Genomic DNA, 14,711 nt, shown 5'->3' with positions numbered 1-14,711 from the left:
ATGAATTACATAATTCATCAATACCGTATAACAAATGAAGTAAATATCTTGTTTTATTGAGGATCTGACAGTCAATACAGTGATTGGGAAAAATTTGGGTCGTCCAGCTTGCGTGGTTCTGTATCAAGGGTCTTCATAAAGTTCCTGTCCCTGCATCAGAAATCTGTGCGAGGGTGGGTTTGTGTGTTGCACTGCCACAGTGGCAGGGTGTATCCATCATGATAAACAGGCAGACTTGGCGACTGTCACATGCAATCACACTTCACTCCGGTTCATAGGTCCTCAAAGTGAAAATGAATGGTAGTTCACCGACATGAAGACTTAATATATCTTCGTTTTTTTCTTCTTTTTTGCCATCACTATCTTTGATTTGGAGGGAGAGACTTGCCCCATTTTTTTTTACACAGAGCCCAATTTATTAATCATTTGACAGTGTCTGAAGCATAATGTGTGTTAATGAAATACTGTATGGCAGTTTAATAAATTAATAATAGGAGCGTCTTAAACTATGACCACTTACGTTTCATGATGGACAAAAGTGCGAAGACACTTGAAGTGAAATTAGAAATTGCAAATAAGTACCCCTACATCAACCCAGACCACTCTCCACCAAATTAAGCAAACAATTCACAATTAGATTTTCTGGTAAGGGTTAGTCTTGAGTTATCTTAAGACTGTGAGATAGTGAGACCTTAAAAACTTGACATAGGGGGCCAGAGCTGATATTTGAACCCAGAACCTCTCAACTTTGGGGCTGAATTGCTATCCACGATGTCACCATGCGCCCCATTTTATAGTTCAATTTTATGTTACAGTATGTGATAACGTTACTTCTCAATGACTGATGTATTAACAATTTTGAAGTTAAGAAGCAACCCCCACCAAAAAAAACAACATAAAGATATAATTTAACATGACAAGTGTTAAATGTTATAATCATCAAATTTGCAACCACTTGAAAGTCAAACGAGGGATAATAATGTCAGTCCTGCAGCTGGTGCAGCTCTCACACCATGGCAAGGATTGCCTTTAATGTAGTAATGACTCTGAAATGACACTGTGCTTTAAAAAGAGGAGGAGATGAGATTATAGGTCTCTCTACCTCCATCGCTCTCTCCCTTAACTGGCTCAGGAACTGCTCTTGCTAGCCAAGCTGTTTGATTGGCACATGCTTTCACTTAACGAGGGATAATTACCAAGGAAAACAAGTGTGAGACCACATCTGCTCAGTGTAAAAAGAGGTCCAGGCCTGGTGCAATGTGTCAGACAGGGCTTTCAGGTTGTGTGTATGTGTGCGTGTGTGTGTGTGTGTGTGTGTGTGTGTGTGTGGTGTGTGGTGTGTGTGTGTGTGTTGTGTGTGTGTGTGTGTGTGAAACTGAATGTTTCACCCACCTTCTGTGGCCTCAGAGTCCAATACAAACCCTCTAGGACCCTCCCTCTGACTTGTCCCAACAAGAAGCAGATTAATAGAAATCAGCATGTGGCTGTAAACACTCAGCGGGAAGAGCATATATCTGTGTGCACTGGTGCGCATAGGAAATGGCCCGAGCTATCTGTAGGGGGCAAACCAGGGACCACCCCAAGAAGGGCAAGAGGCCAGTGGGGACTACCATCTACATCCCAATCAGTGCCCTCATGGCAGAGCTATTGTTCCTTAGCTCATATTCCCACTGTTTTGTTTGATTTCACACAATACTTTAATTGTAGTTAAATACACAAGTGGCTGCTTCTGACAATAAATCACGATGGCACTGAACTTGCATTGTGCTCGGTATCTAAGAAGACCTCCCGAGCGAGTGTGTACAACTTTAGTACCAGTAATCAAGGGTTCAAATATTTATGTTCAACAAGAGTACTTGTGAAAATTCACATTAACTTTGAGATTAGAGTTTTCATATTTAAATATACAGATTTGAAGGGACTGATTATTCTCTACTGCCATAAAAAAAATCATGTTGCTTTTCATATCTCCTTAAGACAAGTGCTCCTTTGCTAAGACAATGCTAAAAATTGACACTAATGTACAAACCAACGCGTCATTTATCTTCTTGCAATAGAATGATGAATTATTTGATGCGTTAATAAAATTTAAAGAAAGGTTACTTGTGAAAAAAATGATAAAGCAATCGTGAACTACCTTCTATGAATTGATTACAGTGCAGTCATTCACAATAAGTTGTACCATACTAAATGCGTAATGAGTAGTACCAAGTACCAATTCACTTCTGCTGTGTCGTTTATTTCTTAAATTCATAAGAAAAAAATACCAGAATGGGTATAATGCGTTGGAAATATACCAAATTGATTCTAGAAAAAGAACAGACAGCACTGCTTATTTGCTTTGACCTTAATGCAGTGAAAAGAAAATGTCTCAATGTGAATTGGCACTAATATTTGACAGCCTTTTAACCTCCCGACACTCTAACCCCCACTTCAACTCTATCCCACCATCTCCCTGCCACCCACTAGAAGAACAACATGGTTTTGCTTTCTTGCCCTGTGCTGACCCAGTTCTCACTAATTATCCACAAAGTATGCATCAAAGCTGCAGAAATTCTATAGATCTACTGCTGTGTAGCAGTGTAACAGAAACCAGGACAATTTCTAACCTAATCACAACCAGCCAACACTGTATGTATACTGTATGTAGGACTTATGTGTATACATAATCCCTCAAGAATTGATTTCTGTGAGCAACAAAAACAGGTGAAAATACAAATAGCACGGTCATTGTTCCAAAATGGGTAATTTGGGGTCCTTTTTTTCCCCCGGCATAGTCACAGGCAGTGAGATCACCAGTTTTAAGACTGTTGAAAGGCCACATCTGCTCGGGTTAAAACTTCAACTTGTAATCCTCACCTTCCTAATTTTTGACACTTCAGCTGCCCTTTTTGAGGACCCAACAAAAATCAGAACAGCGTAGAAGTATTCCTACATTCTACAGTTGTTTCAAACTAAAATTATTCGTCACAAAGCCAGAAAGACGTATAGACCCACACACAGGTAAGTGGAGACGGGCAAATATGATGGTTTGCTTTCTTATGACACAGTCTATTACCAAATTGAGCTGGCAGGTAATTCTAAACCAAATAAATGTCAGCAGGTTTAACATAAGGAGAGGTCTTACAAAGGCAAGAATTTTCTCCCTCTTTTGACAAGAAGTGTTATTAGTCTCTTCATTTTTCACATCTTATATGGCGCAGTTTCTTCATTTGAACTTCACAATAAAGGAGTACCAAAAAACTCTCTAATGTGAGTTTTTAAAATAAAAACATCCAAGCAGGCGCCACAATTCAATGTGAAATTAGCCACGAAATGCTAATTTAAATTCCAAACATATAGATACAACTTTAAAATCAAAGTAAACATGTAAACATGGAAAAGGAAAAATAAGAACAATTTGAGACAAAACACTATAAATAGACAACTTAAAAAGGCTGCTCAACCCCCTCATTATAAGTGGCACCTCAGAAAGGCTTGGTGGGAATCAGTCTGACCTTGGTATCCTGTTTGAATATTGTTTTAATGCTGTAGCTGGTAATTGAGGATGCAACACAAGCAGGACTCCTTTTCAAAGGGAAAGTTATTTTCCCTGGCAATGGAAATGCAAACAATCATGTCGCACATTTGTTTGTTTTTCAACCGGACCTCATAATTATCAAAGATACCAATTAAAACGTGGATTTATAAATAAATCAATGGTATAATACGTATGACTAATTTAACTTAAAAGTTTGTAATCATCTTTACATTAATATATTTGAATTTAGAAAGTAAATTACATGTTTTTGTTTAGAAACAACAATGTAGCATTATCATATGTGGCCAGCATGTCTTTATCACAGTCGAGAAGTTCCGCGCTTTTGAATAGTTGTTCTTTTTCTGAAAACAATTTCTGTGTAAATTAAAAAAAAAAAACGACTGGCCTACTCTGGAGAACACCTTGCAGATTCTGCACTTTAAAATTGTCATTGCAACGCAGCTTCCTTCACCTTCTTCCTCTGTTGTCTTCAGCTTTTTCCTTCATTCAAAAACACCCGTTGCTAAAGGTTGTTGATAGTTTGATGTTATGGCCTAATAATAGGATGGACAGCACAGGGCCAAGAGCCTATTATACCCAGGTAATGGATAGTGCGAAAAGTTTTGAATGACATTGCCTAGAGATTGGACGACAGTGGGTGGAGCAATTTATGGGACCCACAAAAACTTCCGTTCCCCCTCCTCATATGTGCTATTTATCTCTCGCATGATAAGGAAGCAGATGAGGCATGCCTGTAGTTATGGTAAAGATGCCCATAAAACTTAGACAGAGATAGAAGTTCAAATATATTCAAAAGAATAACATAACTCCTAAAACTTTGCAAATGCTTTGTTGTCTTTCTTTGAAAGAATGAACACATGGCTAGTTACTGTAGACAGACAGACAGACAGACAGACACAGACAGACAGACAGACAGAACAGACAGACAGACAGACAGACAGACAGACAGACAGACAGACAGACAGACAGACAGACAGACAGACAGACAGACAGACAGACAGATAGATAGATAGATAGATAGATAGATAGATAGATAGATATAGATAGACACCAACACTTAGCAGGACTCAATCCCATGCTGCCCAGACCAAAGTCAGGAGTGTGTACCATTACAAAATCAGTGACTCTGAACTATATTATATAAATAAAAATAAAATAATAGCAATACCTTCGAAACACCCCCTTTAAAAGTTTATTTGTATTCATCCATCCACCCATTTTCTTACACTTATCCGGAGTCGAGTCCTGGGGACATGAGGTGAAGGAGGGAAGCCCAAAGTTTTCTCCTCAGCCATTGTCTCCAGTTCTTCCTAGGTCACCCGGAAGATGTAATTTTTCAAACGTGTCAAGGGCTATCACTGGGGCCTCTTCTCGGTGGAATATTCCCAGAACACCTCACCAAGGAGGCATCCAGAAGGCATCCAAATCAGGTATACAGGAAAATGAATCAGTACTGTGTATCTCCATCACAGTCTGGTTTGGGGCTGGTAGATAAAAGGACAAACTCTGACTGCAATCAAATCGATCCAAACTGCTAAACAGATTGTCAGCACCAGTCTACCCAGCCTTAAGGACTTGCACGCCACCCGAACGAGGAACACCCTTCCAGCTCCTTCTCTCGGCTAGGTGCCACTGAACAATGCAAACGAAAACCAGCAGGCATGCAATCAGCCTCTTCCCTGTTACAATTAAATTCTTTAACAGCTAACTTGCAATTCCACTGCAAAATGCTGCCAATTTTCTGCCTTGAGTTTACTGTTGTCACATTCTCCTGGGCCAATTATTATTATATACGATAGACTATCGTATATAATAAAATAACGACTAGTCACATTAAACTGCAGACACTCCTTGAAGTCTTGACACTCTTTTTATAATAGTCATTGCACTGGACTATTGTTCCAACGGGCATTCTAACTCCTCTAACTGCTAAAAGACTGCATCATTTCCACAACTGTGAGTTAAAAAAAAAGAAAAGAAGAAAAAAATGTCAGTTGAATGTTTTTCTGCTGTCATACTCAACATGTATGACATACTAGGGTGGCTCTCACTACCGGAGACAAATTCCTTGTATATTGTTTACAGTACATACAGTACTTGGGCAATAAAGCTGTTTCTGATTCTGAGATGCCTGAGCCACCTCATCTGGATTCTTTCGATGTTGAGAAGCACCAGTTTGAGTCGAAGCCTCTCCCTGATGATCGAGCATCTCACCCTATCTCTCGCCCAGACATCCTACTTATATCCAAGAACATTTACTATTACAGAATGCATTTTGATACATGAGTGCAGTAAAAGTCAGATTCTGAAGAATTTTACTCATGTAATATTGTTCAAAGTGACTTTAACTTGTGCCCAACTTATTTTCTGTGAGGATAGTTGTACTTCTAGTCGCATTTGCAATTTATACAAAAGGTACTGGAATTTACAGACTGTGCCTGTAACACATGCACACCTAATGCTTGGTCTGCCTCTATTATTTTAATGTGTATCTTCATTTCACTTCTCATTATATTTTTGCGCTGAGAACGACATATAATTGTTCTCCTATCCAAGAAAGAATAAGTTCAACAAAATTGCGATCATTTATTTTTTTAAGTTGCAGCTTTCAATATTTACACATAGCATTTTCAAAAACCTCCACTTTGAGACTTTTTTTTTTTAGTTTGCGCTTGCACTCCAAAAATGCCATTGTAATTTTATTGAGCTGCCTAAACAACAGTCTCACGTGTAAAGACCTTTCAATAGCTCATTGGAAAAAAAAAAAAAAAAAGCAGGACTAAGTTTGTAAATGGAGATTATTTAAAAAAGTGGTCTGACGTTTTGTTCTGGTTGAAGTGCTATTTACAGCCTACATTTTTCTCATGAATTGCAACAAATAAAATGGTGAGTTTAAATATGAAGTTATACACATTTGACGATTGTGGAACGACCATGATGCCTTTTAATGTAGATTGTATATTATATAAATAGAATGTATGAACACCTGTTTTTTCTGAATCGTTTCTGGTTAGGAAGTATATACCGTATGCTTACTTGTTACACTTCAACTTAGAATATGCTTTTGCCAACCACTATAAATTTAAATAATTATTCAATTAGCTGCAATTCAAATAATAACATTCCTTATGCCTCTCGTAACATCACAGCTATATAATGAAATATTGAACATTAAACATGAGCAGCTTTGAGATTTTAGACTTCACAGTGATCTTGGTCTTTTGTTTTTCAAGGATTTGACTTTACAAAAAAGAAAAACTTAAACTCAATAAGGTTCCCCATCATTGATTTGTGAGACTTTGCATGTTTGCAAAATCTTTGCAAATGTACATTGGTGGGTACCTGGAGGGAATTGAGGAGGATGAAGATGTAGGCCATGACAATGGAGAAAGGCACCAGAACACCACACAGCCATGTCAATCCAAGAATGGGCAGCAAAACCAAAACTGCTTTAACAGCAGCCCTGCAACCATATGACACTCATGTCGAGCGTACGGTACACATGCATGATTTTTAAACACGCACACAAAATACAAAGACATGAAATATTTTGGAAAACAGGTTCTAATTTATCATCTTAAAACATCTTTTCTTATTTTTATTCAAATCCTTTCTTAGGGCCACAGACACATTTCTAGATTTTTCTACTTCTTAGAACTTTTTTGGAGGATATTATTGAGCAACCTTGGGTGACAAGCTGTTCCACACAGTTGCTGTGTGGCTGGGAAGACTCATGGGGTGACAACTTCCCACCTTAAATCTCATTTAATTCTGTTTAGAGTGGAATTAGCTTCCCACTCAGGTGACTGCCAAACCACACCAGCTGTGAATATGTGTTCAAATTGTGACATGGATGGCGGCAGGCCTTAGCTTATTCAGTGGAGGAATTTGTTTAAGTTTCCGAGATGGCTGCCACCCAGGGGTACCGAATGGTTCAAGGACAACTTTGAAAATTCTTATAGTGCACCTACTGTGAGGCATAGTGGGCTAAGGTTGAAAAAAAAATACACACTTTGACATAATTTTCACCAATAGAATCATTTACAAGACTTCTGGTCGGAAATCTACTGGATCGCATGTGGGACAGATTCAAAGATTAGCCTTTACCCGTTTCACGAGAAACACAGCTGTGATGTTTCTGCAGGGCAACGTACAAATGCACTGTTAAAAATAAAAGTAAGGCCAAGACCTGTGGAATGCATAATTAGCTAATTACAGTGTATTCATATCACATTGGGATCGTTTTTTTGTTTTTTTTGGGGTGTGGGGGTGGGGGCCAGAGGGGGATGTTGCTGTATTTAGATGCAAACAGATTTTTGGCTATACTTCAGATGACCATAACCATAAGTTTAGAAATACTATGCCATGTTTCAAAATTTCAACTATAGAAAAACAAACGTATCATTGTCTACGCTTTTTTTTTATTATGCACTAATGAATATTTGTTAATGAAATTTGAAAGCTGTTGCAAAAAGGTAAAACATTAAATTTGCGTTTAGGGAGCAAGTCTTTTTCAAATAAACATTTAGAATTTGGACCAGTTCCTTTTAATTTTTAGTTTAGCTTTTACCAATATGGTTATTCAATTGAAAAAAAAAACTACATACATCCCATCCCATGTTTTGTAATTTTAATTGCAGAAATATTGTATAAAACGATGGCAGACATGAACAATTTTTTAAATCATATTCCCAATTTGGTATTAAAATTGGTGGGAAAAGAAGCACATTGGGTTTTCATATTTTACCAATTGTATTTAGAAAATTGAACTGTAATAGCAAAACAAATTTCAATGCACAAAAAGAACATTTGTCTGAAATGATTCCTGTGTCTGATGGAAAAGTGAAGGACCATAAAAAACTGAGGACCACAGGGGGCTGTTGTTTGAAGTGGCTTAAAAATGCTGAATATTTTATGGACAAAACTAATACAATCAATTCAAAATGTATTTCTATCTTACTTGATGAATGAGCCTCACTGTTTTACAAATGACAATCCTTTTCTCCCCTTCTGAAGACCGCTTTCTTTTTCCAAGGCCTGTGGCACTGTTGAATAATATTTCTAAAAAGGACAAATAGCGTCCCCTCATGGCCAGTACCTAACTTGCTCATAGGTTTGTTCCACTGGACTGGCACCCATTGCCAACATAATGGACCTCCTCTTGGCTGTGGAGATAGTGATGACCACCACCCTGGTAAGTACCATGACATTTACCTGTAATAATAATATAAATAAAACACCAGATAATTATACTACGAAAGGCTCTACCACACCCACGACCCTAGTGAGATGAATGGAATGAAAGATGAATGAATGAATAACAATAATAACAACAATAATTAAGACGAAGAGCAAGAAGTAGCAGTAGCACCAACGCTAATATATTATATTATAAATATAGGTACTGTAAATATTACTGAAAAATATGTAATTATATATGTGTACATTGCATTGGTATATCTTGGGGGCAGTTTGCTGGATGTGGGTTTACGACGCAAATTTTGGGATGTGAAAGCTGTAATTCAAATTCAAATTCAAAATTACATCAAAACTAGGGACTGATGGTTGGGCACTCACAAATGCCAGTTGCTGAACCCGACAGCATGTGACAGTTAAGTGGTGTTCAGCCGCTTCACTCTGTGTGAGAAGGACCTTAAGAAATGTTATTAAAAAACCTTTTAAAAAAAGATCAAAACAATACCTACTTGAAAGTAAATGGCCAAGAAAATGCAGGACAACGACCTTTGTATTGTAAAACTCTGTATTTTAAGTCTATTAGTCATAGGGTATATTACAGACATACAAAAATTCTATGCTATTTGCACATGGCATTGGTTATGTCAGAAATTAACAAAATACATAATACTATAAAATGTGACAGTGTGTAATTTGCTGACCATAATGATGAAGATGACAGGCCCAGCAAAGCCCCAGATGACACCGTTCTGGACACTGAGCCAACAGTAGCCATCCGCCAAGTATTTGCCTGAGGCCGACGCTAGTGTGATGGTGACTATGAGCACTGGCAGACCTGTAGGCAGGTAAGAATAATTATGAAAAAAGGTGGGGGATTAAAAGATCGGTGTAACTAATAGTAACATGAACAGGAATTGAAATAGATACAGTATGAGCAAAGTGGAAGCTAAATAGTGGCTCAGTAGAAGACAATGTGATGGAAAAAGCATTTTGGAAAGTCAGATTTGACCTTGATAATGTAGTACAGTAATAGAATTGAAAAAAGATCAAATCACTGTACCCCAGCCGATGAGATAATAATACTTCATGTGTCTTTCTTCACTGAGGTTGACAGCAACCACCTTGCTCCAAAGCAGCAGACCCTCAACCAGCATCCAGCTGAAGGCAGCCATGAAGAACAGGTGAAGCAATGCTGCCACAAGTGTACACGCAACCTACAAGCACAGCAACCCGGGCGGGCCAAAAGATAAATTACATTACCCATTTCAGACGCTCCGGTAACGCTCTTGAATGATGCCCAGTAAATGTCAATATTTCTATAGTGATGGATCTTCTCATATACAGCTTGCTCTGAATTTACTGAATTTGTACACATATGCACATGAATACCCAGGACAGTGACGGGACTACTGTGATTTTATGTTCATCAGCAATTTAAAGTTATTTTACAGTTGAAGGATCCCACAAAGGAACCAATTAAATATATCACTATCATAATTGGTTTAATCAACCATAAATAAATATAGAAAGATTGGAACACATTCACCATGAATGTTTTGTGATACATGCTTGAAGGAAATCTTTTTTTGTCCTGAAAATGCAAAATATGAGAGGTGCAGCTCAGTCTGGCATGAAACGAGGGTCAAAAGGATCAACTAGCAACCATTGACTGACCATTGGGTGTCAGATGGTTTAATACAACATTAGTGGTCGCAAAGAATGAGTTTAGTGTAGCAGTTTAAAAACAAATTTAGTATATTTTTATTATTATTATTATGACATGAGATTCATTTCATTTAGATTACTTAGCATTCTGTATATTATGAGCAAAATTCCAACATCCCGTTAAGAAGTCATTATTACTTGTTGTAATAAGACGGTTTGTCACCATATTTAGTGTTTGTACTCCACCTTGTTGTGAATGGCTGAGCCACTGCAGAGCAGAATCACTTGAGCACAGATCAGAGCAATAAACAAGTTCTTATGGATGGATGTCCTGTCAGATCGAGGTATACTAGTGGAAAACAAGAGAAAATATTTTCATTTTGTGACGGTCTCTGCCTCCCCCCCAAAAAAAACGTTCAAGGCCAAAAATATGCAAAATGATATTGATGGTTGAATCAAATTATTCACAATTATATAGTAATAACTGTTTTTTTTACTTTTATGTATGCTATACATACATATCGTGTATAATACAGTGTTCCACTCCGTAGATAAATTGGGTAGCAGCTTCTTCCTGGCCTACTGTATTAGGATCTCCCTTTGGCCTTCCTGCTAATTAACAGTCACAGAATGCTACCTTAAATATTTGGCAAGTGCAGACAAGTGCAATTAGAAGATTAGTCCCAGTCAATACTTGGAGCAGCCATAGAAGAAAAGCACTAGCAGTTACTACAACAATATACGGTAGTGCTCTATTTGGTGAATTGGTGTGACATCATTTCCAATTAAGAGAACAGTTGAATGTTATCTTTCTTATAGTGCACACTATATGAATCATCTGGATAAAAACATTACAATTTTAAAGAAATAAAATATTGAAGAAAATGTTTCAGACCAAAAAAAGGATGCGGGAAAACCACAGTAACCTTGCACTGTGTAATTTTAATTTGCCAAAGCTCTGTCAGTTATTTATTTCACATTCAATTGACCAATGGTCACTACTTGTAGCTACTGAAATGATGCAAGCAAATTAAATTATCTGTCCTTGCCTCAAAATAAAAAAATTAAAATATCAAGGAAAGGAAATGTCGCTCAGTGGTGCCGTTTCTCCTTGCATTAACAAGTGTTTGTGGCTATATGAATTGGTGTGTATTTTAGTCAGAATACATGGACAATGTGTTGAAACCCACAAGTAAGTGTTGTGTCTGGAAAAATGTGAGAAGAGTTATGACGTCAACTCCGTCAAACACCTCTGGGATGAACAAGAACAGAGAGTGTGAGTCAGCCCCTCTCTCAGATTCAACATCATTGATCTCTGACCTCACAAATGGGCTTTGTGAAATTCCCATAGAGACACGCCAACATTTGTTCATCTCAGTATAAGGTAGGGGTTCTCTCAATAGCAGTATGAAAAGCCATGTAACAATGTCAACCAACCTACATTGATATAACTGCGCAAAGCAAAAAAACAACAATGAAAACAGTGGTGCATGAAATCCACTGGTGATCAGCTAAAGACAACAGCAGACTTTTTTTTCCCATTGTTTCATTTCATTCTTTCCACATTTTGGTTCTGCAGTGCACCATTCCTGAATTTTTCAAATGTAGAGACCAATCTCAAATTTTGCAAAAGCCACTGATATTTTTGAATATAGTAGATTTGTCTAAATTCTTTCTTTCTTGCTGTAAGAATACAATTGTGGAAAGTTTTTGTAAACTGCAAAATTAATGCTTTCATCTCTCACTTTTGAACTCAATTAACTACTGACTCATTTAAAGCTGTTTGAGCAAACATAACACATCACATGCATTTTTAATGTGCCACCTTTACAAAGTGTTAATAAGGAAGCCATGTGATATTGTGGGTGAGCAAGACATGAGCAGGTACTCACTCCAACACAGTGAACAGCATTAATGTCACCACCAGAGCACACAAAGATGCTCCCGAGCCGATGAATGTTAGCTTGGTCAAAACGAGCTCTTCTTCGGTACTCCACTGGGACAAATGGGATATCAGGTGCAAAACAAAAAAAGCGGAGAATATTGTTAGTGTGATAAAGAAGAGTCATTGAACTTACAAAAGTCATTACCTTCCCCACATTTTATTTATTAGATACTGAATAACAATTACATTTAGTTGGCTTTAAAGTAGACTTGGGTAAACCAGTGCGTGCCATAGGGTCATTTGCATGTACTTGAATACCTATAACACTGAACCCGGATCTGCAGTGTGGGCCTCTGGCAATGTTGGGCCTGTCCCACCCCTCCACTTGGGTCAGGTTTTGTACGTCTGGCTCTTCCAAGGGGGCTGATGCCAGGGCTGCTCTCGGTCCCTGGGTGCCATGGAGGTGCCCGCTGGCCCCACACCGGGGGCCTCGTCCTGGTCTTTGGGTGGGGGGCTGGGGTCTCACTGCTGCACCCCGGGCCTGTGTCTTCCTACCTGCTAATTTCAGGTCTTTTTGAAACTCTCCACAGGTGGTCTTTGGCTTTTGGACAACTCTTCTGATTATTCTTTGCACTCCTCTGTCAGAAATCCTACGAGGAGCACGTGGTCAAGGCAAATTTATGGTCTTATGATTGGCTTTCCACTTATGTATTACAGCCCCAAGCTTACTTAATGGAATGTTCAAAATCTTAGAAATGTGGCTGCAACCTATGCCGTCGTAATGTTTTGCAACAATTACTTTGAGAAGGTCTTGAGACAGCTCTCCGCTCTTATTTTGAGATGTGTTTTGACTCACATATTGGGAATGAGAACTTTTTGTACACCATCAATCAGGAACAAACGAGCTCATTCATTTGCATTGACAAGGGGTTGGATTGCCGTTTTATTATTGATAGATTTTAGGTGTTGTTAGGGGTTTCCATGCCTTTTTGCACTTCCCTGTATGTATTATTTGGATTGTTCCCAACATCTGGTGAAATTTTAATTGTCAATATCACCTTTGAAAGTATATTTATAAAGTAAAAATGGGGCAGCTGTGTGGGGGAGAGTGGGCTGTGTGTGGGGGCAGGGGGGTGCGATAACCATGCCTCTCCCTTTGGGACCGGTAGGGGGGCTTCATTTGGGCTGGGGTATTTTTCTGGGGAATTGGTTGCCTCTTCCTGGCAGCATCCCCTGCGGGATGGGCTTGCTGGCTAACTAACAAGTGGTGGGGGTTGGCCCCAACCACGGGTGGGTAAGCAACCTATACACCAGTTGACTAACATACATGTAATATGATGTTGATTCAATAATAAGTTCCAAAGACATGCTTTATGCTTTAATTGCCTGTGCTGGGACCACTAATATCATTGTTTTTATTAAGATATCAACTCATAGGTTCTTACAGGTGTTAAGATACTCTAAAAGCATGCCACCAAACAAATCTTCAGTAGCACTGCCGTACTCATTTCCCACATCCTTTCCTGCCCTGCCCGGTTTTGTCCTGTCTCATCTTGTCCTATTGGTTAGTTGATGCATATCCTCACCAGGTGTCCCACCCACTCAAAAATAAGTACACCATTTGATTATTGCAACGTTACAATGTAGACTATCTAACTATTGTTTTGCTGTGCTCCCCCCACCAATCCCTGTTTGCCTTGTCCATTCTGTCCCTGTCTGTCCCCTAAAAGCCTTTTCTGTACATATTTTTGCCACCTTTTCAATAAATAACTTGTTCATTTTAAATAAAAAGCCCTCGTTAAAAACTTAAAAATAAAATAAAATAACCCATGACCCTTGGGAGGGTAAGCAGTTAAGATAATAGATGGAAAGAAAATAAAATAAGCAGAAGAAGTATTTTAAATTCCACTGTTGCACAGAAAAACTGTTCCACCACAAAAGGTATCCAGATCCACTAATCTGCATGGCCATGCAGCTGAACAGAACAATTGAATAAAATAAAATAAAAATAAAATAAATACATAAATAAAATAAGTAGAGTAACTTTGTGTAAGAACATACCTTTGGTTTTAAATAATTCATCAACACTGCAAAGTTTGTGGTATGGTTGCATACACAAGAAGTAACACCAGAGCCAGCAAAGATCACACTGCAGCCATCATTGGACCAGCCACTGGTTTGATTATTTCTGTGTAACGCCGCAAAGAAATGCACAAGAACACAATCACCAACTCAGTGATTAGATAATGCAGTAATGTATTTGTTGTCTTGCTTTTGAAACTTACATCAAGCTGAAATTCCAAAAGGCACAGACTGGGGAAAATCTCTGTGCAAACGCCATCTAGAAGCAAATACACAGTCATTATTGAATGTTGAATACTATCTTTGGTCATAAAATTTGTCCCTGTCCACAGAATTTACTTG

General features: G+C 38.3%; 1 protein-coding gene across 8 annotated transcripts in view; it reads right to left on the bottom strand.

The window, feature by feature from the left end:
* LOC133503388 (adhesion G protein-coupled receptor E3) overlaps window positions 1–14,711 on the bottom strand; it is a 98,129-nt gene that overhangs the window by 68,741 nt on the left and 14,677 nt on the right. For 5 of the 8 annotated variants that reach the window (XM_061824972.1, XM_061824976.1, XM_061824979.1 and 2 more), the window contains 9 exons: window positions 14,573–14,628; window positions 14,349–14,475; window positions 12,295–12,398; window positions 10,649–10,751; window positions 9,798–9,951; window positions 9,439–9,572; window positions 9,119–9,193; window positions 8,640–8,755; window positions 6,884–7,004 (listed from right to left, as the gene is read on the bottom strand). In XM_061824972.1, the coding sequence (XP_061680956.1) occupies window positions 6,884–7,004; window positions 8,640–8,755; window positions 9,119–9,193; window positions 9,439–9,572; window positions 9,798–9,951; window positions 10,649–10,751; window positions 12,295–12,398; window positions 14,349–14,475; window positions 14,573–14,628 (990 nt within the window). The remainder of the gene's footprint in view (window positions 1–6,883; window positions 7,005–8,639; window positions 8,756–9,118; window positions 9,194–9,438; window positions 9,573–9,797; window positions 9,952–10,648; window positions 10,752–12,294; window positions 12,399–14,348; window positions 14,476–14,572; window positions 14,629–14,711) is intronic. The other 3 variants (XM_061824973.1, XM_061824974.1, XM_061824978.1) reach the window with 3 other exon arrangements.

This window comes from Syngnathoides biaculeatus, chromosome 7, assembly GCF_019802595.1.
Source record: "Syngnathoides biaculeatus isolate LvHL_M chromosome 7, ASM1980259v1, whole genome shotgun sequence".
Classification (NCBI taxonomy): Eukaryota; Metazoa; Chordata; class Actinopteri; order Syngnathiformes; family Syngnathidae; genus Syngnathoides; species Syngnathoides biaculeatus.
This window is presented reverse-complemented; position numbering and strand designations above follow the sequence as displayed.